We start from the raw sequence: 23,703 nt of genomic DNA, 5'->3' as shown, positions 1-23,703 counted from the left end.
TTAAACTAATATTTACAAAAAGTGAATTCATTATTTTGGTATGAATCTTTTTGTGTAAAACTTTGTTTTAAAAAACATTTAAATACACTGATAAAACAATTTTTGTGTGGGAAGGATTTTACTTCATACCTAGATATGATTAAATACTCCCCAATTTTCCCTCTTTATTACCTTGCAATCATTAATGGGACATAGCTATCTTCTAGACTCTACATTACGAGTACAGTCTAGCACCCATATTGGCTACGACTTGAGTTGAAAGTGGACATTAGACACAGTAACAATGAATCTGGTGATGGCTCTGTCCTGGTACAACTGATCTTCAAATGCTTAGGGAATATCTAGAACCTTAATGGACCAACTGTTCAACTGATGTTGTGATGGGGGCCTCAACAATGTCATCTGTAGTATGTGCTGCCAAATTTAAAGTCAGCCATTGTGCCGGACGTTTTTCTCCCAGAATGTGCCTTCAAATGCATAGCTAGATCACCCTCCAAAAGAACAAAAACTGGTGGTAAGTATGCCATGTTTGCAACTATTAGATAAGATAAATAAGAAAGACCAACCTAATTAGCCTTCGAGGACCTTGGGATATCAATAATAATAATCTCAATAGTCCAGTGGGATTCTTTTTCAAAATATGGCACCCGTGCTACGTCAGTCATTGGTACCTTCAATTACACAGTCTATTCCATGATTGTAATGAATGCAATGGGCATTCATTATGCAACATGAATCATTTATATACATTTCAGACATCAAGTAGCTACAGAACATACAACTGTCTTCTAAAGTCAAAGAGTGCAGCTGACGCTGTAAAAGCGAGATGCGTAACGTGATTATGTACAACTGAAAAAGGCAGATTTAAATGATCACCTCTGGCCTTTCTATACTAACAAGTAAAATCCTGTTAAAAATCACAGTTCCATTTTTCAACCTTGTAAAGACTTATGGCTAAATGATCCTTAATGTTGATGTTTCGACCGTAGAGCTATTTGCCGGGTCAGAACAGGTCAAAAGGAAAGCGTATTGCCTACAAGAGAAAACATAAGGCCCATTCAGAAACAATATGCTTGTGTTCCTAGCGTGGTGTTGTATAAAATGGATATGCAACTGATTACTTCTAGATAATTGTAATGATTGAGAATACTATTCCTCAATCCAACCATGCAAAATTGTATAAACTTGCACAAAGAATAACTTGTAGTCAATTAGCACCCATTACCGATATTATTTGGTCCAAAACAATAGTAAATATCCCTTTGCTCATAAAGTGTACCAATCATCCCAAAAACCACAGTCTTCACCAATAAATATAGTCAAGTCTCACAAATATGTGGACAGTGTCAGAGGAATAATCCCTCAATATAATCTTAAACATGCTTCAGCATCATGCAAAATACCAAACCACTACTAGGGATTGTGTAGCTGTACATGGTGTGCTTCGTATCCATTCTGATTGTAAAATACCGCATGCTCCTGATCAGTTGTAACAGAAAAAGTGGAATAGCATCTGTCTCATATCTCCAACAGATAAGACGTGCAGTAAACAATGGAGTTGATGTGATTGCTAAACCACAGTTAGTTTATCACTACCCACAGATATGTGTTTGTGTCAAAATGTGAGGGACAGAGCTTCCCTACAACAAAGACTAGTCTCCTGTAAGCCAAAAAAACAAGTATTTCCTTGTAAAACAACTTAACAAAGTTGCCCACAGTTGCTAGTTAGACACTGTCCGCAGTCACCATTCATGAGACCAGGACACACCTCTATTAACCACTACTTCTCAAAGAATATGGCTGAGCAGGACGCTCCTCGCCTGATAAAACCACTGTCTCTTATTGGGCCAAATAATGTCTCTTAACAGCTAGACTGCCACTCGCCGGACTGGTCGCCGTGCTTGGAAAACAATTACCAGCAGGGCACTTAGATAAGTCTTTCGGTGATCACCAGTGGGAATAATGCTGTTGCTGAAATGATTAATTTGAGGTCCCCTCTGATGGCATTACTAGCAGCTCCAGATCTGAAGAAAAATGCTCCTAGTAGAACTGGCTCTGCCACCTGGCGTTTGGCTATCTGCCACCCTCCAGAAAGAAGCAATAGACGACTGCCCATTACCTCATCCCCCATAAACTGAACATGTTGGCATAGAGTCTGTCACCAAATAAAGCATTACCTGGAAAAATATGCTCCTGGTGTCTTACACCATATGTTTATGAAATATATTTTTGTGTGTCCCAGTGACCTTGCCTTTAATAATTTAGGGCCTTATTACAAGTCTAGCGGTCAACAGACTGCCAGACTTGCAGTCGGACCGTTGTGGTTGTGGCGGTCCGACCACCACATAATGAGATTGGCGGGCAGACCCACCAACCTACCTCCGTCCCCGCCAGGATCTGAGATCCCAACGGGCTGACGGCGGTGCAGGTTGTAATCAGCCCAGGCGGCGCTAAAGTCAGTGCCGCCCTGATGATTACAACCTTGTTCTCCGGCAGCCTTTTCATGGCAGTTCAACTGCCATGAAAAGGCTGGCATAGAACAAGTGCAGGGGGCCACGGGGGCCCTGAATTGCCCATGCCCGTAGCATGAGCGGTGCCCGGCACCCTCAAAATGTGCACTGTCTGCTCTGCAGCCAGTGCGCATTTTGAGGGTCCTGCTGCCCCCTGCGTGCAGCAGCGTTGCAGCTGGCTCTATTATGAGCCTGTGACAATGCTGCCGCACCTTTCCGATTTTCATTGCCCAGTGGAAACCTTGGTTCTTCCGGTCAGCCCAGTGGGAAAGTCGTAATGGGGCTGGCTTGGATCTCGCTAATCGGCCACTTAATGTGCACCTGTCAGTTGTTCAGATAGGCGAGCTATGACAAAACACACGAGTGCCCATGAAGACCATTTTTACTATTTTCATTTGTTTTAGGAAGAAACTTATAGTCACTTCTATGGTTCAATAATATGGTACACATTGCAACCTCTTAATTTTGTTAAGTTTGATGATGACAAAATAAATGTATTCATATTAAAATTGATTGATCAACTTTATTGATTTGTTTTGCAGGCCTATGAAGAATATACCAGCAAACTAGATGCCCTGCAACTAAGAGAGCAACAGTTATTAGAGTCAATGGGAAATGGAGCAGATTTTTCAGTTTCTAGTTCAGCTTCAACAGACACAGTTACATCATCAGCTTCCTCTAGCCTTTCACTACCACCAACATCCCTTGCTGTCATTCAGAACCCCACTGACGTGTCCAGAGGGAACCCCAAGTCCCCACAGAAACCTATTGTTCGAGTCTTCCTACCCAACAAGCAGCGAACAGTGGTGAGTCACTCAGTAACCTGTATTTTTCATTTCCTATACACTTTCAACATTTACATCGTTCATTCCCCAGGAATGGTGCCTAATTTGGCTCTCTGGAGATTGAATTGTTAAGGAATTAAGTTTGCATTGGAATCTGAGGGATTTCTTTTTAAAGTGCTAGGTGAAAATAAATATCAAACATAGCAACAGGCATGATTCATTTTAATATTTGATTAAAAATATTTATTTTTATGCTTATTTGCTGTTATATGTATTACATTATCTTGTCTTGGTCCTTTCAGGTTCACGGTATTAGGTCATTAAAATAACAGTTTTATTTTTTCTTTATGTCATTGTCCAAAAGTTTCCAACTCATTTGTACTAGGTGTACACAGAACCTGTTTATTTAGCACAATAATGATTGTTTATTATTGCAATCCCTTATTAATATCTGTTGCAGTAGTATGCAGGGCTGTATTTTGGTGCAACCCACATTGATACTTGTTTAAGAAAAAATACAGTGACAGTGCCAAGGTTTCACTTTTGACGATGCACACCCTCCCTTCGTGCACATATTAACATAGATCTCTTTCTCTGCCTCTCACTCTCTCTCTCGTCCATGGACAGGAGACCAGCAATGTATCACATGAATGGATGTACATATGTAGTTGTCATGCTCATGTAATTCTGTACTGTTCCTTTCTACGCATGTACAAACTTATTTATATATTTTGTAAAGTGCTCTAGGATTCCTTGCATTGCCAGGGCTATTTAGTGCTTATGACTATAAGGATTCCCCTGGAAAAGGACTGGGCTTACATATAAGTTACTTTCCCTTTTTCCATTTTCTGGGTTTACATTGTATAATTCAGTCATCAGATCACTTTCTCTCTCAGGTTTAACATCAAGATGCTTGTCTTATATTCTTAGACATGAGATTAAAGAACAGTGGCAGGGAGAAGCCACAAAACTCAAATCGTTTTGGGCTCAAGCGTCCAAAGAGCCTGGCTCAAACTTTCAGTGGCTTACCCACCTCTTGTGAGTGTCATACATATAAACACTGCCTGGCTGTCAGACCTGCCTTTACTTGATGAATGCAAGGAACCTGGAACCAAACTGAGGTGTGCATATGCACCATTTACGGTGCTTGTTGTGCCAAGGGTGGTACACGTTTATTGATTAAAATGAGTTTGGCTGTCTTAGCTGAAGAAGGACAGATAAAAGAACTTATCCAGTTGATGATGTGCGCATGCCCTCTGGTTGAACTGGGTGGATTACTCAGAGAGCATGAAACCATTTATTTTACTATTGGATCTAGGAAATATCAAGAACTGCGCGGTCTCCCTCACTCCCATAAAACCCAGCAAGCTTAGTAGATAATACAACCAGGCCTGCTGGTACACAGAAGACCTCAGAGACACCAAATGACAGTGCAAACAGCTAGAAAGGAAATAGAGAGCTAGGCACAACACCACCGACAAAACTACCTACAAGGCTGCACTGAGATGCTGTCATCAACAAATAAGAGACACCAAGAAAAAACACCAGTAGACCACATCTAAGGAAACTCCAACAGCTGAAAAGAGATCTTCTTGAACAACAAGAATTTCACCTCGTCCTCTGCCACTGTCACAAACATCGCTGCCCCCGGCAACTCTGCGATAACCTATCCAACTTCTTCCACAGCAAAATCACACACATCTACAGCAACTTTGCAGACCAACCCAAATCAGGAGAATTCACTGCGAACGTACTCGCCACCAACCAAGATGGCCATCTGACCGAATGGACAACCCCCACCAGAAACAACACAGCAGCAATCGTGCAGACCATCCACTCAGGGGCCTCAACAGATCCATTCTCCCAGCACATCTCCAGCCTGGGAACATCACAAATCAGCACCATCCTGACCAATGTCATAAACACCTCCATCACGTCCGCCTCTTCACCTGATAAATGGAAACTTGCACAAATCAAAATCCTCCTCAAGAAGCCCACAGCCGACCCAACTCACCTGAACAATGTCTGACCCATATCCCTGCTTCCCTAGCCAGCCAAAGTGATTGAGAAATTATCAACAAGCAACTCACAACCCACCTTGAACTTTAGCATCTGCTAGACAACACTCATTCGGGATTCAGAAAGAACCACAGCACCAAAACACCACTCATTGCGGCCACCAGTTACATTTGAATCATCCTGGACCGAGGAGAAGCTGTGGCCCTCATCCTTCTTGACCTCTCTGCGACCTTTGGCACTATCTCTAACACCCATGTCAGAAGACTTCACAAAATTGGCATACAAAAATTCGCTTTCAAATGGATTTTTTCCTTCCCCACAGGACGAACCCAAAGTGTCAGGCTGCCACCCTTCACATCAGAGACCAAGAAATTGATATTTGGAGTCCCACAGGGATCGTCTCTCATCCGCACCCTTTTCAACATATACATGATACTGCTCGCCAACATCATCTGATAACAAGACATCACTGTCATCTCCTGTGCCAATGACACCCAACTTATCCTATTTGTGGCAGACAGAACAACCAGCGCCAGAACCAACTTCACAAACTGCATGACCATGGTAGCGGACTGGAGGCGAATCAAATACCTACAGCTCAACTCTGACAAGGTGGAAGTACTGGTCTTCGGTAAGAAGATCTCCCTCTGTGACTCCACCTGGTGGCCATTGGAGCTAGGACCAACATCCACAGACCATGCTAGAAATCTAGGGATCACCCTGCACGACAAGCTCAACATGACGGCTTAAGTCAACACAGTGCGCACCTCCTGCTTCCACATACTACGCATGCTGTGAAAAATCTTAAAATGTTTGCTTCAGAAAACTAGACGGACGCCACACAAGCACTCATTACGAGCAGGCTAGACTAAGGCAACACTCTCTACGCCGGAATCTCCAAACAACTCCTACACAGACCCCAGACCATCCAGAACACAGCTGCAAGACTCGTACTCGAACTCCCATGCCACAGCCACACCGCATGCACACATACAAAGCCCTACACAACGCAGGACCTGAATAGCTGAACAGCGGCATACACTTTCGCCAACCCACCACGCTCTGCCTCACTCTCACTTGCACACATTCTCTGCATCTGCAAAGCCAAAACGGGAGTTCGCTCACTCTCTTGCATGGCACCCAATACATTCAACGACCTCCCTCTACACATCAGAGCCTCCTCCTCACTACTTGAGTTCCGCAAGAAGCTGAAGACTGGGCTCTTCACATAAGCACCCTGGGGACCAAAGAACTGCACACATGCCCGGGCGCCTGAATACCCTCTTGGGTGATTAGTGTGCTATAAAAATCAGTTTAACATAACAGAAGGAGGAGGACTGGTCAGAAGCATGGAGGTCTAGCTCCTACACTGCCTGTGCTATTGAATTATGCCATCCAGTTCATTAGGGAGATACCGTATTGTAACTAGCATGACAAGTGCATATATTGCCAAAAAGAATGCGTGTCTCCTGTCTTTTTTCAGTTTTGCAAATGAAGCACATGTTTGCTCCTACATCCACCACTGCCCCTCTACACACTGTTGGCATGCAGTGATAAGCATCAACTGTATGTGTAATTATTAATGCATTTATTAATGCAGGCAGGCCCACATTGTGAGGAACTATTTACTCCATCATCAAACAGCACAGGATGAAAATGTAAACATCTGTGATATGCTGGTGTATAGCACCAAAACTTGAAGGAAAACAGCCAGCAAATGCCTACATGGTGCTCACCCAAACAAGTCAGTCACTCAAGAGGGCAGAAAAAGCCCTTTCTGTTTGGAAAATTATGTTTGGTGTCTCGGGTGGTGACATGCGTTCTAGAAGATACCTGAATATGTCTGTATTGAGACCTAAAACAGACCACTTGCCAATTACTGTCTGCCCTCACCTGACAAAAAACACAACATTTAGAATTATGCTAGTATCGCTTGATATGGTGAATATCCAGATAGAACGGTGGAGACTTAAAAAATGTGGTTGGTGACTTTAGACTTTCCGCCTTGTAATTATCCTCTAAAGGCAACTTAAGTTTTACTCTAAAGATTATCTAAATTTTTCACGTTAGGGTATTTGTGTAATTTAGTAGCTGCATAGAGTAAAAATGATAACAAATTGCACTCAGTATGAAACTCTAGTTTCAGCTGTGGTCACCAGCATAGCAACAAACTAATGTTAAAGAACTTTTTAAGGCAAACCAGACAAAATTGAATAAACAAGCAATGGCAAACCCAGTTGGTCTTGGTTTCCCAATATATTCTGGTTGACGTTATTATCTTTGCCAATACTTTTAAAAATATGCTGCATTAGTAAAGCCAATAGCAGTGACTGAAAGTGTATTTTTGAAACTTATGTAGGGGGAAGGTTGGAATCAACTCCCAGTGCCCTATGGATTGATTATCAGCAAATCAATAGTTCCCTTACTGTAATGCATAGAGCAATATAAGGCAGAACCCTTACTGTAGTGCATAGAGCAATATAAGGCAGAACATCTAAGACTAGGGCATTGATTTTCTGCACCTGATGTGCCTGGCCTGCCCTGCCAAGGCACTGCCTCCTATACAGACCTTTTGCGCTTCTCCACTTGTCCCTCGCTTCGCCTTTCATTCAGGCTGGACCTTCTGTCTGTGTCAGGGGGACTGGCTTTGCACCCGAATCTCCCAAGCCCTCCACCATCAGGCTTGGAGATTGAGCTGGGACAACTGAGCTTTTTTCAGCTGCCACCAGAGGTGGTGGACGCCATTTTATTTGTGTGTCACCCCTCCACTAACTATGCCTATTCCGGCAGATGGAGGGACATGGTGTGTATCCATTGCTGTCCAAACTATCTCAAGTGCTGCAATTTGTGCTTTCCTTTCCTCAGAGGGGATGTGCCATTGGCACTGCAGTGTGCTATTTAGCAGCCTTGTCCGGTTTCTTCTGTCGGATCAGCCACTGCTAGTGGCTGCCCTTCAGACAGCGCCAGCGCCACCATTCCAAAAACAGGCACCTGTGTCCTTTCGGGGTCAGGGTAGAGGATCCACAGACAATGTTCAGGCCAGCAGGAACAGTAAACCTCCAAGCTGCTTTGCTTAGTTTTCCTCTGGTAGCATGCAATCACCCGATAGGAGGCTGGGTCAGTCATTTTCTTCGCAGATGGCTGTTACATTCGACAAGTGTGGACTTGCAAGTAGTCTAGTGTGGGCTATGCCCTGCTTGCCCTGTCCATCCCAGCGCATCTTCTACCCTGTCAGAACAGTTTTCTGGTGACCATTTGTCTATTTTGCTGCAGGAACTCAGGCTCTTTTAGAGACTGAGACACAGAGAGAGTCCTAGCCTCGTGTTACACTAGTTATTTCCTTGTGGTAAGAAAAGGTGAAGGACTTCATCCTATTTTTGATCTTTAAGATTTAGTAGGGCCCAGTGCCAAAGGAACTTGTCATATTTCATCCAGGTCTTGGATGGCCCTGCAAAAGATCTTCATTGGTGGCTGCTCACCAAAGTTGGACCAGCGGCCAGCCCATCTTCCTACCACACCCAGAGCTGATGGTCGTGACAGATGCATCACTGTTTGATTAGGAAGGTCATCTGTGAGAGGTGAAGATGAGAGGACTCTGTCCTTCAATGGAAACCCGCCTGCATATCGATTTTCTGGAGTTGTAGGCCATTCACTTGGTGTTAAACACTTTCCTGCCCTCTATCAAAAAGAGGTTGGTTCAGGCCCTCACGGACAACACAACTGCCATGTGGTAGTGCAACAAGCTGGGTAGGGTGGAGTCATTGACCCTGTACTAGGAGGCCCTGCGTCTCTGGACGTGGCTAAATCTTTGCCGCTTCAGAGCACCTCCCTGGTTGTACACCACTTGGCAGGATCTTCAAATGCCTGGACATTCAAATTCAGCCAGAGATTCATATCAGATCAAGAATGGCAGATATACTTGGAGGTGGTGCAGAGTGTTTCCCAGCAATGGGGAGAACCCAGGGTCGAACTCTTTGCTACTGCCTGTAAGGCACAGATTAAATGCATTTGCTTGTTGAAATTACCAAGAAGGCTCTCTCTTGGGGACTCATTCTGCTTAGAGTAGAGCATGGGACTCCTATATATCTTCCTGCCACAACCTCTTCTGACCATTGCTTTGAAAAAGGTCAGGAATGACCAAGCCCAAGTCAATGTCTGCTTGTGGAATGAGTGAGCTTCAAGCTTTGTCAGTTTAGTTGCTGGACACCATCCTTCTTTCAGAACAAATTGGTAAGGCAGTCCATCATTCTTCCGAATTTCTTTGCTCCACCTCATCCCTCAAAAGACGGGTAGAAACTTCATTGTTTAGACCCCAAAAGAGAGTTGAGCTTTTACGTCAATTGCACCAAGGACCATCAGGTGAACGATCGGCTAATTATTGGGTTCTGCGGGGTAAAGAAGGGCAGTGCAGCGCAGAAAAGGACTCTATCCAGGTGAGTAGTCCGTAGTCTCCTGAATTAAGATCAGCTCCATGCTGGCCAAGAAGCACCCTCCATAAGGATAGTGGGCCCATTCCACTGGCACCAAGGCTGATACCACGTTGGCATGCAGAGTGTTTATTCTGGGTATTTGTCAGGCAGCAATGTGGGCATCAGTGTACACTTTCATAAAGCAGTACTGCCTTGATAGCTAAGTCTGTTGGGAAGGTTATTTTTGGTCCTTTGGTTCCTCAGGACTTTTTGATCTGAGTAATTTTTCACACTCACCACCCTGGTAAGGTACTGCTTTTGTATCTGGTCTAAGCGTGAGGACTCTGGTTAGTTGTATCAATCAGAGGAACAAGTTACGTACATTTAGTAATGCTCTTTGTGGTGTATGCTCCAACTCACTGCAGTTTGTTCACCACCCACATACCCGTTCTGTGGAATGGACTCTTTTCCATCTTAAGAGGTCCCAAATTAGTGATTGTACATGGATACAGATAATTGGTCTTTGAAACGCTACTTGCAAGGTGTGGGACAGTGGCAATAAAGAAAGCTACATTATCAAAATGGGTGGTGCTAATATGCAGCTCCAGTCTTCACTTCCAGAATGGAGTTAACGCCAAGCCACATAACGCCACCTTACATTTGAATCATCCTGGACCGAGGAGAAACAGTGGCCCTCATCCTTCTTGACCTCTCTGCGACCTTTGGCACTATCTCTAACACCCATGTCAGAAGACTTCACAAAATTGGCATACAAAAATTCGCTTTCAAATGGATTTTTTCCTTCCCCACAGGAAGACCCCAAAGGGTCAGGCTGCCACCCTTCACATCAGAGACCAAGAAGTTGATATGTGGAGTCCCACAGGGATCGTCTCTCATCCGCACCCTTTTCAACATATACATGATACTGCTCGCCAACATCATCTGATAACAAGACATCACTGTCATCTCCTGTGCCAATGACACCCAAAGTATCCTCTTTGTGGCAGACAGAACAACCAGCGCCAGAACCAACCTCACAGACTGCATGACCATGGTAGCGGACTGGAGGCGAATCAAATACCTACAGCTCAACTCTGACAAGGTGGAAGTACTGGTCTTCGGCAAGACAATCTCCCCCTGTGACTCCACCTGGTGGCCATTGGAGCTAGGACCAACATCCACAGACCATGCTAGAAATCTAGGGATCATTCCGGACGACAAGCTCAACATGACGGCTTAAGTCAACACAGTGCGCACCTCCTGCTTCCACATACTACGCATGCTGCGAAAAATCTTCAAATGTTTGCTTCAGAAAACTAGACGGACGCCACACAAGCACTCATTACGAGCAGGCTAGACTAAGGCAACACTATCTACACCTGAATCTCCAAACAACTCCTACACAGACCCCAGACCATCCAGAACACAGCTGCAAGACCCAGACTCGAACTCCCATGCCACACCCACATCACACCGCACCTTAGGAAGCTTCACTGGCTCCCCATTTACAAGAATAGGCAATTCAAACTTCTCATGCACACATACAAAGCCCTGTTTTGTATATGTGTTTATTCTGTGTATTTGTCAGGCAGCAACGTGGGCATCAGTGTACACTTTCATAAAGCAGTACTGCCTTGATAGCTAAGTCCGATGGGAAGTTTTTTTTTGGCCCTTTGGTTCCTCAGGACTTTTTGATCTGAGTAATTTTTCACACTCACCACCCTGGTGAGGTACTGCTTTTCTATCTGTTCTAAGCGTGAGGACTCTGGTTATTAGTATCTATCAGAGGAACAAGTTACGTAAATTTAGTAATGCTCTTTGTGGTGGATGCTACAACTTAATACAGTTTGTTCACCACCCACATACCCGTTCTGTGGAATGGACTCTTTTCCATCTTAAGAGGTCCCAAATTAGTGATTGTACACTGACACAGATAACTGGTCTTTGAAACGCTGCATGCAAGGTGTGGGACAGTGGCAATAAAGAAAGCTACATTATCAAAATTGGGTGGTGCTAATATGCAGCTCCAGTCTTCACTTCCAGAAGGGAGTTAACGCCAAGCCACATAACATCACCTACCAACACACAGGTACTTTGCTGAAAAATGTTTCAGATCCAGTCTGGCACCTAGGGCTACACTAAAGGTAAGGAATCTTTGGTTAGATAGAATATCTTCCCAGAAAGAGCATTATTGAAGCTAAGTAACTTGTTCATCAAGGCTACCTGTATGGAGCAGATTTCTCAGTTGGTCTAGACATGCCCTGCATTTCCTGGGCCATTGTCAACTCCACTGCAGACCAAGGCCTTAAGAGACCATGCTGCAGAAGTTACAAGTTACATGGGCATTCATTAAGCGTAGAAGTGACCCGTTCTGGGGAAAACAGTCAAAACACCTTGGCCTGCTGGTCAGTGATGATTACATTGATCTCAGGTTTGGAGCTAACACCTTTGTCAGATACTAAACCAACCTTGGCTTGAGCTCGACCAATGTCACGCTAGGGATGGCTTGCTCCCTCCTCATTACACTGATGATGCTTTATACATTGAATTACAAAATGCCAGTGGACTTAACTCTTTCACGTTGAGCCAACCCCCCCCCCCCCCCCACCAGTGCTAAGCCTTTTTTTGGCTATTTGGGGTAGTTCACAGGGTTTGTGGATTGCCCTAGAGGGGACCGAGAAATTTGCCAAAATACAGCTAAATTTAGGGTTTTGGGGGAAAAATTGGAAAAAGTGCTGCAGAAGAAAGCATCTGTTTTTCCCCTGCAAATGGCATCAACAAAGGGTTTCTGATGCCAAAATCACCATCTTCCCACCTTTCAGGAACAGGCAATCTTGAATCAAAAAACAAATTTTTCAACACAGTTTTAACATTTTACTGGGACATAACCCATTTTTCCTATTTTTTGTGCTGTCAACCTCCTTCCAGTTAGTGGTAGAAATGGATTTGAAATCAATGGTGGTTCCTGGAAAGCTGTACATTTATGAAAAGTAGACAAAGTTCTGAATTCAGCAAGGGGTCATTTGTGTAGATCCTTCAAGGTTTTCTTATGGAAAGTAAGAGTTGAAATAAAAACAATATTGAAATTGAGTTGAAAAAAAACAGCCATTTGTGTCTATGTTTTCATCTGTAACTTCTTTTAACTGTGACTGTAGGTTCACTTAGAACCCTAGGTACCCAGAACCAATAACTGAGCTGCACCTTACAATGGTTTTTCATTGTGTACCGGCACATACAGTAATTTATTTGGTAAAATATAAAAAGTAAAAAATAGGTATCAAGGAAATCTATGTATTTCCAAAATTGGTACAAGATATAGAGTTTAGAAGTGCTGGTTATTTACACATCCCTGAATTTGGGGGTACCCATAATAGCATGTGAATTAGAGGGCATTTCTCAAAATGTCTTCTTTCCTACACACTGTTTTACATTTGGAAGGTGCAAATGCAGAGAAAGACAGTTGGTAATAACACCTTTTCTACTATTCTCTGCTCTCCTAAGTCTCCCGATAAAAATGGTACCTCCTTATGCAAGTAGGCCTAGTGCCTGCGACAGGAAACGACCCAAAACACAACGTGGAAACATCACATTTTCCTACCCAAAACAGACCCATTTTTTTGCAATGTGCCTTGCTGTGGATTTTGTGTCCTAACTCCACCGGCACCTTGAGAAACCTAGAAAACCTGTAATTTTTTTCAAACTAGACACCCAGGGGAATCCAGGATGGAGTACTTGGGTTGCTCTCCCAGGTTCTGTTACCCAGAATATCCCTTGCAAACCTCAAAATGTGTCTAAAAAACACACATTTTCCTCACATTTCTGTGATGGAAAGCTCAGGAATCTAAGGGAAACCACAATCTTCCTCCCACTCAGCATTCCCCCAAGTCTCTCAATAAAAATGGTACTCACTTGTGTGGGTAGGCCTAATGCCTGCAACAGGAAATGCCCACAAACGCAATGCAACATGGACACATCACATTTTTCCACCCAAAACACACCCTTTTTTTTTGCAATGTGTCTAGCTGTGGATTTTGTGTCCTTGCTCAGCCGGCACCCAGGGGAACCTAGAAAACCTGTAATTTTTTTTAAAACTAGACACCCATGGGACTCCAGGATGGGGTGACTTGAGTGACTCACCAGGTGCTGTTACCCAGAATCCCTTGAAAAACTCAAAATGTGTCTTAAAAGTACATTTTCCTCACATTTTTGTGATTGAAAGTTCTGGAATCTGAGGAGAACCACAAACTTTCTTCTACCCAACATTCCCTTAAGTCTCCCAATATAAATGGTACCTCACTTGTGTAGGATGGCCAAGTGCAACAGGGAAGGGCCCAGAATGTGTAGAAATTGAGGGGGAACCAAAATGGTTCCAAAAGGGCAGGTTTTTTTTTCATACATTTTTAGGCTGACTCTGCTTTGGTACCCACACAAGTGGGGCAGAGTTTTTATCAGTACAGATGGGGCAAACCTGGGTGGTAGGAATTTTGTGGATTCCGGAAGTTTCCACCACTGAAATTTAGGGAAAATGCGTGATTTCAGGCAAAGTTGGAGGTTTGTAGGGTAGTGTGGATAAGAAAATGGTGCAGGGTGCATGTGAAGCACACCACCCTGTAGTCCCATAGATGTCTAGTTTTAAGAAGTGTCTGGGTCTGGTACGTTTTTTTCAGGTGGCAGCCTACACAAGCCCCAAAAGTACCACCGTTCACCATTGTAAGGTGGACAATAGTTAGCCAAGCTCTCCTTGCCCATATGTAAAATCAGCACCCAGAAGAGTCAAATGTCCTCTTGCTTGCCACTGGGATGAGGTACTTTAGTCTACAGGGGAGCAGAAAGCCTGTCGCTCCCTTCAGTTGGGGTAGAGGCATAACCATGCCCAGGGTGGTGGGCAGCTCCTACCCCTGTGGTGATCCCCAAGCAGGGACCCACTAGGGAGGGGTACCATTGGAAAGGGAAGCTTCCACCCTTTCCAGTGATACTTCTCCCGTCTGCCTCAGTGCTTGGGGGGCTGAAAATGCCCCCTGAGCACCATGGCAGGGAAAGTGAAATGAGCTGATTGACTCATTTCGCTTTTGTTTTCAGTGAAATGATGGTGCGCTCTGTGCGCTGATAGTCATTTCACTGAATATCCAAAACACCTTCGGGAGCTGGGGAATCTGTTCCTCAGCGCCGGAGGCTGTTTTGGCCCGCACCAGAGGGGTTGCCTGTGCCATGTGCGTGGACGGTTGGGAGCCGTCCTTCGCACAGAAGGGATTAAAATCTCCTCTGAGACAGAGCTTGTCTTGCCTCATTGGCCAAGAATGAACAAAATTGCCTTGTTTGCTGTAGTGGTTCAGAGGGCAACTGAGGTAGTATAATTTCAGCTGCCCTTTATTTAGACTAAAGAAATCTTTTGACAGAAATTCCACAGCTTGGGCCAGCAACAGCTGATCTCTTGCTTCCAGTTAATGATGTACTCACAGTTACTCTGATGCCTACCTGGTTGAAAACATGTTCTTTTCTGCCTATTAACCAGCAGGTGGCTAGGCTTCCCAGACGTGCTCTGTAGAGTCCTATTGTACATTGTATTCTGTTTACCTCAACCACTATGGTGAACCATGACCAATTTCCAACCAATTCTCCTGTTAGAGAATCCAAAACTATTGATACCTTTGGCAGACTTACATTTTCCTCTGCAAGCTTGGCACTTTGATCCTTAAACACAGTCTGCCTGTTGAGTTGATACACATTTGTCCCTTTGGGATATGGCCAGTGAGACCTTGCTGGCACTCCTGGAAGATCTTAGGTCACCGCTGCCTCAGGTGATACATGACGTGAAGGACGGAGGCATGTATGTTCCCCTGGATTGCATTGGCAGTGCAGTCGGTACTAGTGTTGTTCTTCGTAAACATGCCTGAATGAGTTCCGCCAGATTTTCGAAAGATATTCTTTCTTGGCTAATGGACATGCCCTTTGATGGGTCTTGCCTTTTCGGGGCGTGGTGGACTCTACAGCATACTCTTTGGAGTGTTTGACCCCTGCCAAGCAATTTTCTGCACCAGTTTTGGAACTTTATTGGCTATTCCAGAGGTTTAGAGCATAGACAGACTGTTTCCCCCAGTGGTGATGCAGCAGACAGCCCAGTCCTTTTCTTGATGCGAATGTGTAAGACAACATGGGGGCCAGCAGCAGCACCCGTACACTTACTTCTCTTCAGCTCAGATCTTATCTGCTCTAGACCCTGGAGGTGGAATGGTGTATTTGGACATGCAGGGTGTGTATTTTCACATCCCGCCACCACTCAGTCCCACAGCTGCTACCTTGGGGCTAAGGTGCACCAGGAGCATACTCAATTTGCTGTGCTCCCTTTCAGCCTCATCAGCTCTACTTGGGTGTTTAAGAATGTGATGGCGATGGTACTGTCCATCTATGGAGTTTGGGAGTTTCTGTTTTCCCATACCTTGATGATTGACCCCTGAAGTGGAGCTCGCAGAAGTTAGTCATGAACCACTTCCAGATGATGGAAGAACTCTTACCAGTGTTGGGGTTTACTATTAAAAAAAACTGAATTCCCATCGGATTCCATCACAAAGGCTGCCATTCATTGGGGCAATCCTAAATACAGTGGAATTGAAGACTTATCCTCCGCAGCAATGAGGCCTGGCTATTCAGGCTATTATGCCGATGTTTCAGGCTTGATCCTGGACCTTGAAGAAGGTGGGTCTAAGGCTTCTTGGCCTGTTCTCCTTTTGCATCCTCACCAGTGGCACATGTGAGCCTTTCAGTGGAACCTGAAATCCCAATCTCACCCAGGCCACCGATCTGACATTATCTAGGTCTCAGAGGAGATGGCTAAAAATCTGCTGTGACTGATCACAATTTGTCCTGCAGCAGGCCACTCACCCTCGCTGTCCAGAGCTGTCAGTGGTGATAGATGAATCATTACTAATTTTTAGATTTGCCCAAAAGCAGGGTCAGAAACCTATTAAAGAAATGATTAATTTGTATAAAACAAAATGTATTTCGGCAGGAGCATATGGGGTGGCCTGTGGGGGTATGCACATGTGGAAATTCTACAGAAAGTAGAAAACAGTTTTTTTTTATGAAGACTATTAATGGCTCCCCAGGAGACTGATATATGGATCTGTCACGAAGAACTAGATCTCCCTTACCTAGAAGATAATCTGGGGTTTGCACCACTTTAATTGTGGATCAAGTCTTTTGCTAAATCCATAAGCAGAGGTGGTTTGTTGCTGTATTTTGGATTGTCTGGCCCTGAATGGGGTGTCTCAAGTTACCTGGGAGACCAATTTAAAGAAGAAATTTGAATTATTAGCAAGAAGTACATTTTTGATATTCCATCTACGATCACCCAAAAAAGTGAAGAGGAAGTAAAATCTTGCTACCTAAACTATCACTTGAATTTAAGACTTCAGAAACATCAGTACATGGTAGCAATTACAAGGTATGTATCGATTTCCACAACAGAAAACTTGGAACCATATCTCGTATGGATAACAAATCCCAACTTTCGTTGCTATTTATCCCTTTTTCTGATTTTTTTCGGATACATTTTGAGGTAGCTTTTCCTGTTCAAGGTGTTTGGTCGCATGATTTACCACCATGTTGGTGTGACCAAACAAAGCACTTATCACTTTATTCTTTTTTGCCCTCTATATAATAGTCCTAGACTTGAGTTTTTTAAATACCTGTATTGCCGAAGTCTAAACTGAGAACACATTGGGAGGGTTTACATATTTACAAAGTCTTGTTGATATAGAAACGTGCTTTGCTGTTTTTAATTTCTTGATAAAAGCAATAGCTATTAGAAAGAGATATGAGATGGCCCTTGTGGGTGGAAATGTATTGCTATGTGCCATTTTATGTATTTTTTGTGTTTTTATGGGAATGTAGGTTTTATCATTTTTGTTTTAATACCTGGACAAATATTGTATTTTTTCTGACTTTTATGGCCAAAGGCCGAATAAAGAAAGTATGATGATGATGATGCTGATGATGAATCATTACTGGATTCCAGGCCATCTGGGAGGGGTAGAGATCAGATATCTTTGGCCTCCAGTTGAGGGCCGTTTCCATATCAACGTATTGGAGCTAAAGGAAATTCTTCTATTCTTCTGGCCCTAAAGACCTTCCTGCTGTCCTTCAAGGTGAGGCTGGTTCAGATTCTCATAAACAGCACCACCATTTGCTACTGCAAAAAGCAGAGCGGAGTGTGTCAGGAGGATGCTGTGGTGCCCTGGGCTTCTTTTTTTTGCCACCCACATGGTAGGGTCCTTGGATACCACAGCTGGCTAACGGAGCAGATGTCACCTGGACGAAGTGGTGTATAAGTACTGAGGTGGGAGAGAAACCTGGCTATATCTTTTTGACACCATTGAGAACATGCAGTGTCCACTATTTTGTGCATTGAAATTTCTGCTAGAGCACTCGTTAGGGAACAGTTAGGCTGGAATGGAACAAGACTCCTGTATGCCTTCCTGCCACTATGTCCCCTAAATCAAATTCTGAAGAGGATCAAGAACAGACAGGCCTAATACATCCTGGTAGCCCCAGATTGGCACAGGGTATCTGAAACTCCTGAACATTGGTATCTGCCTTCCAACCACTACCACATTAGGAAGAACTTATGTCTCAGCTAGGACTTAGGGGCTCATTTCGAGCTCAGCAGTCAGACGAGCCGACGGCAAACTCGCAGGAATGAGGTAGCTGTCAACCCGGCTGCCTCACCCTCTGCCGTATTGTGATGGTCCCACCGGGTTGACTGGCAGGAACGTTGTATTAAGATGGCGGGAACAGTGCTACGGTATTGGTCTCGCCTCCCTTAAGAGAGCAAAGGCCAATTTCGAGGGTGCGGGACAGGGAGCCCCCCTGAACTCAGGGCTGCCATGGCCGACCATGACACTACCGCCGTCAGCCCGTCGGGAACTGTGTTCTGTCAGGCATGGTGGTCCCCTGGCAGTCTGACTGCCAGGGTCATAATGTGGCGGTTGGACCGCCTGGAGTGTGGCGATCCGACCGCCACCACAGCATTGGTGGTCCTTGGACCACCAATGTTGTAATTAGGCCCTTAGACTTTGAGTTGCTGCTGTTTGACAAGTGTGTAGAAGGGTACTTGGCCGATTTAGTGACTTGATGTTGCACCAACTCTTTTGTCTTAACTGATGAACCTGTGAGGGTCCCCTCAGAGCCATTGGTCTGGGCACCTCTTATACTGCTGTACCTACCAGGCACTCCCTTTAGCTACACCTCTGCAGCTTTGACCCTGTTTCAGAGGCATGACGCCCAGTCCTTAGATTGATGCTCTTGCAGGGCTCAGTCATATATCACACCTATTATACCTCTAAGGACGTCTGACCTTTCTCTGTAGTCTGATGTCTGTGGTGCAGTTTCTTTCATCACCTTTGATTCTGCCCTTCTATGCTACTTTCCTCAAGCCATATCAGGGACTGCTTTTATTTAGGACACACGTCTATTTCACTACCTACTAGTCTTTGGCTGCTCCTGTGCCAGTTTCCTGCACTCTGTGGGCTTCATTTGAGTCCAGCTGCTCTCCCTATGCTCATGTTTATCTCTTCTGCCAACACACCCAGGAAGCTACTCCTTTCCCTGCAACTCAGCTGCATACCCAGGCTGTACTTTCCTCTGCTTTATTGGTGGCACAAATCATGCAGTGGAGCTACATGTCTATTGCCATCTCACCCTGAACATCGCCTCTGCTATGTATTTTTTTGTTGTTGTTAAATATCAATATATTATAGTGCTTAAAGTTGATAACATTTAGAGATGATTAGTTGCCATGATGATGTATCTGGGGTGTGCTAACAAAGCGAATACCATCAAAGTTACCATTTGCCCTCTAACTAAGGAAAATTCAAAATGTTTGCGTCTGCAAAAGATTGCATGCAAACAAACATTGTGCCAGGAAAGCAGCTTGCTGTTTTTGTTTAGTTTATTCACGGAGGGAATTCTAATGTTTTATGGTATTTACAGCGCTAGAATCCTATTTCCATTTAAAAAATGCATTCAAATGCAGTCCCTGAAGAAATAAATATTGCAGTTTGTTTGTGTCTGATGATGAGTATTTTTTTTTTATGTTACAGGTTCCTGCGAGGTGTGGGGTGACGGTGCGAGAGAGCCTAAAAAAAGCTCTGATGATGAGAGGTCTGATCCCGGAGTGCTGTGCTGTGTACAGAATCCAGGATGGGTACGCTTTGTGTTCAAGCTCTGTGAATACCTACTTTGTTGGGGTAGGGAGTCTCAAGGAAGTGAGTAAGGCTAAGAGACCGTTTTGGTTGGAGATGCATAGGGATAGAAGGTTGGAAAGCAGTAATTGTATGGGCCTGCTTTTTCCAGTACAAGACAGACCTACAGTTTGTAGGAGTCTATGATTTGTATGTATGTTTTAGTACTTTAGATTTTGAGATGGGTAGAGTGAGACATGATATTCATAAACCAAGAATATATCTTCTAGAGTGCAGGATACCAGATCAACTAGTTTAAAACAAGCGTCAGAGCAATGTTTTTTTGCCTTATTCAGTTTGAATAAAGAAATGCAATTACAGTGGGACGGATATTTTCAAGCATCACTGGTTTCTAGTCCATTTAGGATATTACTGGTTAACAACATAAGCAACCCCCCTTTTTTAATCATATCTTCTGGCGACAGGAATAAAGCTAGCAGGATCTAATCCAGGCGGGTAATTTTAATTTCTCAAACAAAAAACCCTTACCTTTGCCATAAATCATCATTTGGTAATAACTAGTACTCCTGTGTAGCAGAACAGCCTGTAGCAGCAAGCCCTGTTCCACAATGGAACGGGAAGAAATCCTATGATGCAGCATGCTGTCAAGGGGTAACCCTTGTGGTTGATGGTTTAACAAAAAAAAAAAGTGCTTTTTACCTGTAGGGGATTGATGATTTTTTAGTCAGTACTTTTCTACATATGACAGTAGGGTTCTCGTTGTTTAGGAAGACTAATCTCTGGACACAAGTGCTGCAACTGGGAGCTTCCACATTCAAACTCCTCCTCCCTGTTATTGATGCACTTACCAATGTCACTCTATTGCCCGCTGCCATTGCCCCGTACCTGGGGACCCAACCTTCCTCATGCAACACCCTGCCCATGAGAGCTTGGTGGTCCAAGCCTTAACCTCCCAAGGCACTTTCACTACTGTTCCCCCGGACAGGTAATCCAAGAGACTGGACTCAATTAGGAAGAAGATGTTTTCTTCTGCCAGCTTGGCATTGTGGTCTGTGAACACCACTTGTATTTTGGGCTGTTATTCCAACACACTGCAGGACAAGGTTGGACAAGGGCTGCGACAGGTCCCGGAGGATGCCCAGGCTGTACTCTCGGGAGAGACGCCGGGGTTAACAATTCTTTGTGGACTTGACACGGCTGACTCACCAGGCAGAGCAGTTTCCATGACAGTGGCCCTGAGGCGCCACGCCTGGCTGAGGACGTCTTGCTGTTTGGGGGATGTCCAAGCTTCCCTTATGGACATGCCCCTCAATGGCACCTGTCCCCTTTGGAGACACAGCAGATTCCGCGCTGAGCGCTTCAAGAAATCTCAGGCATGGCCTGGTCGTTTGGCTTTGGAGAGGTGGAGATCAGAAGGCTCTGGTCTCCAGCGGAATCCGGCTCCACATCAGTGTGCTGGAGCTCCAGGTGATTCATCTGACATTGAAAGCCTTTCTACCCTCCATCAAGGGAAGGCTAGTGCAGGTCTTCACTGACAGCACCACTGACATGTGGTACTGCAACAAACAGGATGGGGTCCTGGACTCTTCGTCAAGAGGCTCTGTACCTCTGCACATGGCTGGAACAGCAGGACATGTCCCTGGTGGTTCAACACCTGGCGGGCTCTCTGAACGCCAGTGCAGATAAACTCAGCTAATGATGCCTGGCGATCATGAATGGCATCTCCACCCAGAGGTGGGGCATTGTTTCTTTCAGCAGTGGGGAGCGCCTATGATAGATATGTTCACATCTGCTGAGAACTGCAATGTCCGCTGGAACAACCAGGCCCAAGTAATCCTTGTGGCTCCGGACTGGGCACGGAGAGTCTGGTATTCTGAGCGACTGAACATTCCCAATGATCCTCCGATGAGACTGCCCCTTTGGGAAGATATTCTGTTGCAGCAGCAGGTGAGAGTTCTTCATCCGAACCTGTCCGCTCTCTGCCTTCTGGAGTGGGGATTGAGTAGCAGCAGTTGACAGCTTTTGACCTTCCTCCGGATGTCTGTGACATTATCTTGGCAGCCATGCATCCCTTCACCAAAATGGTATACTCCTGCTATTGGAAGAAATGTGTGGTATGGTTCACTGACAATTTCTGCCTCTCTTTCTGAGGTTTTACTTTTTGTTCTTTCCCTTACCCAAAAGGGCTCTGCCTTGGGCACTGTCAAGGGCTATTTATCTTCCATTTCTGCCTTCTTGAGGTTGTCGGATCAAGTATCCTTGTTTTAGTCTCCTATTGTACATAGGTTCCGCAAAGGTCTTACTCATCTTTTTTTTTCTCATTCCCCATTCATTATGGCCCAATGGGATCCTAATTTGATTCTGACCTTTTTGATATGCACTCCTTTCGAGCCACTCCACAGTTGTCCCCGCAGGCTTCCCACGTTGAAAAGAGCCTTCCTTGTGGCAGTTACATCTACCCGCAGAGTTAGTGGGCTGCAGGCCTTGTCATCTAAGCTGCCTACCTCTCTACATATCCTGGCAGAGTGGCGCTTTGCACCATGGCCTCTTTTCTGCCAGCAGCAGTCACGCCTTTTCCTGTAGGCCAGTCAATCACCCAGTCTACTTTTTATGCCCCCCCACATCCTTCTAAGAGGGATCAGTGGTCAGCAGGACCACCAATAAGCCTTGGCAAATGCAGGGAAGTGTTGCATGAAGATTGCAGGATTTGTGGGGACTTTGGAGGATGCAAGGCAAGGGGGGGTGGCATAATTCTTGCAGCATAAAGAAACAAAGTTCCACTAGGAGCCCTCCTACTGGTTACAGTCTTGCTGTTAGTTCCAGCGAAGAACAGCAGCGATTCAGGTGTCCAGGTTGCAGACAAATCTAGGGTCCCACCCTCAGGAGAGCCCTTAAGTAACCCTGGAAGGGGTTTCGACACTTATTGCAGAGACCCAGCTAGCAGGGGGGCTCAGGGACGTCACGCAGTTGCACTAACCAGTTAGATGCTCCCAGGGGTCTCTAGTCATATTGCCTAGATGGCAGAGCCCAATGCCCATCTGGCAGAACTCTGTGAACCTCCCTAGGGGAGAGGCTGGACAAGGGGCGGGGTCACTCCCCTGCCCTTTGTGTGATTTTGTGTCAGAGCGGGAACTGTGGGTTCCTGCACTGGTGCAAACCGTTTTATGCATTGAGGGCACCAAATGTGCCCTTCAAAGCAGTCTGGTGGCGTTCAGAGGCACCCCCACCCCAGCTCAAAGTCACTTATTTCTAAAGAAGAGGTGGTCATACCTCTATCTTAAAGGAAATTCTTTGTCCTGTCTTCCCCTGCTCGAGTTAAGCTCAGCAGCGGGAGGGCAGAACAGTGTCTGGGATCAGCAGCAGCACGGGCTGACATACAGACTCTGCAAGGCTGTACAGGCAGACTTTGGGGATCCCCTATGAAACCCCCCAGAGTATATGGTATCATGCAACTAATACTCGAATCAGTGCAGTTGCATGATTCCAACATGTTTGATAGCAAACATGCCTAGGTTCGGTGAAGCCACTATGTAGTTGGACAACTCGTCTTGACCAGTGTCCACTACATACCTTGAGATGGCTTCCCCACACTTACAAAGTCCAGGAAATAGAGTCTCAGGTTTGTAGGGACACCTCTGCTCATGCAGGGGTGCCCTCACATCTAGAACCATGTACCCAGTCTGGGATGAAGGGCCTTCTTTAGCGGTCAGAGTGCAGTCACCATGATAGGAGGTAAACCTTATATCTATAGTGAAAACAATGGCAGGCCTATAGTCCCAGT

At 45.0% G+C, this 23,703-nt stretch overlaps 1 protein-coding gene across 2 annotated transcripts in view; it reads left to right on the top strand.

The window, feature by feature from the left end:
- BRAF (B-Raf proto-oncogene, serine/threonine kinase) overlaps positions 1 to 23,703 on the top strand; it is a 603,403-nt gene that overhangs the window by 101,838 nt on the left and 477,862 nt on the right. For both annotated transcript variants that reach the window (XM_069227907.1, XM_069227906.1), the window contains exons 3-4: positions 3,053 to 3,316; positions 19,821 to 19,924. In XM_069227907.1, the coding sequence (XP_069084008.1) occupies positions 3,053 to 3,316; positions 19,821 to 19,924 (368 nt within the window). The remainder of the gene's footprint in view (positions 1 to 3,052; positions 3,317 to 19,820; positions 19,925 to 23,703) is intronic.

Source organism: Pleurodeles waltl, chromosome 4_1 (assembly GCF_031143425.1).
Source record: "Pleurodeles waltl isolate 20211129_DDA chromosome 4_1, aPleWal1.hap1.20221129, whole genome shotgun sequence".
Classification (NCBI taxonomy): domain Eukaryota; kingdom Metazoa; phylum Chordata; class Amphibia; order Caudata; family Salamandridae; genus Pleurodeles; species Pleurodeles waltl.
Note: the sequence above shows the minus strand (reverse complement) of the source record. Positions and strands in the feature narration are given on the sequence as shown.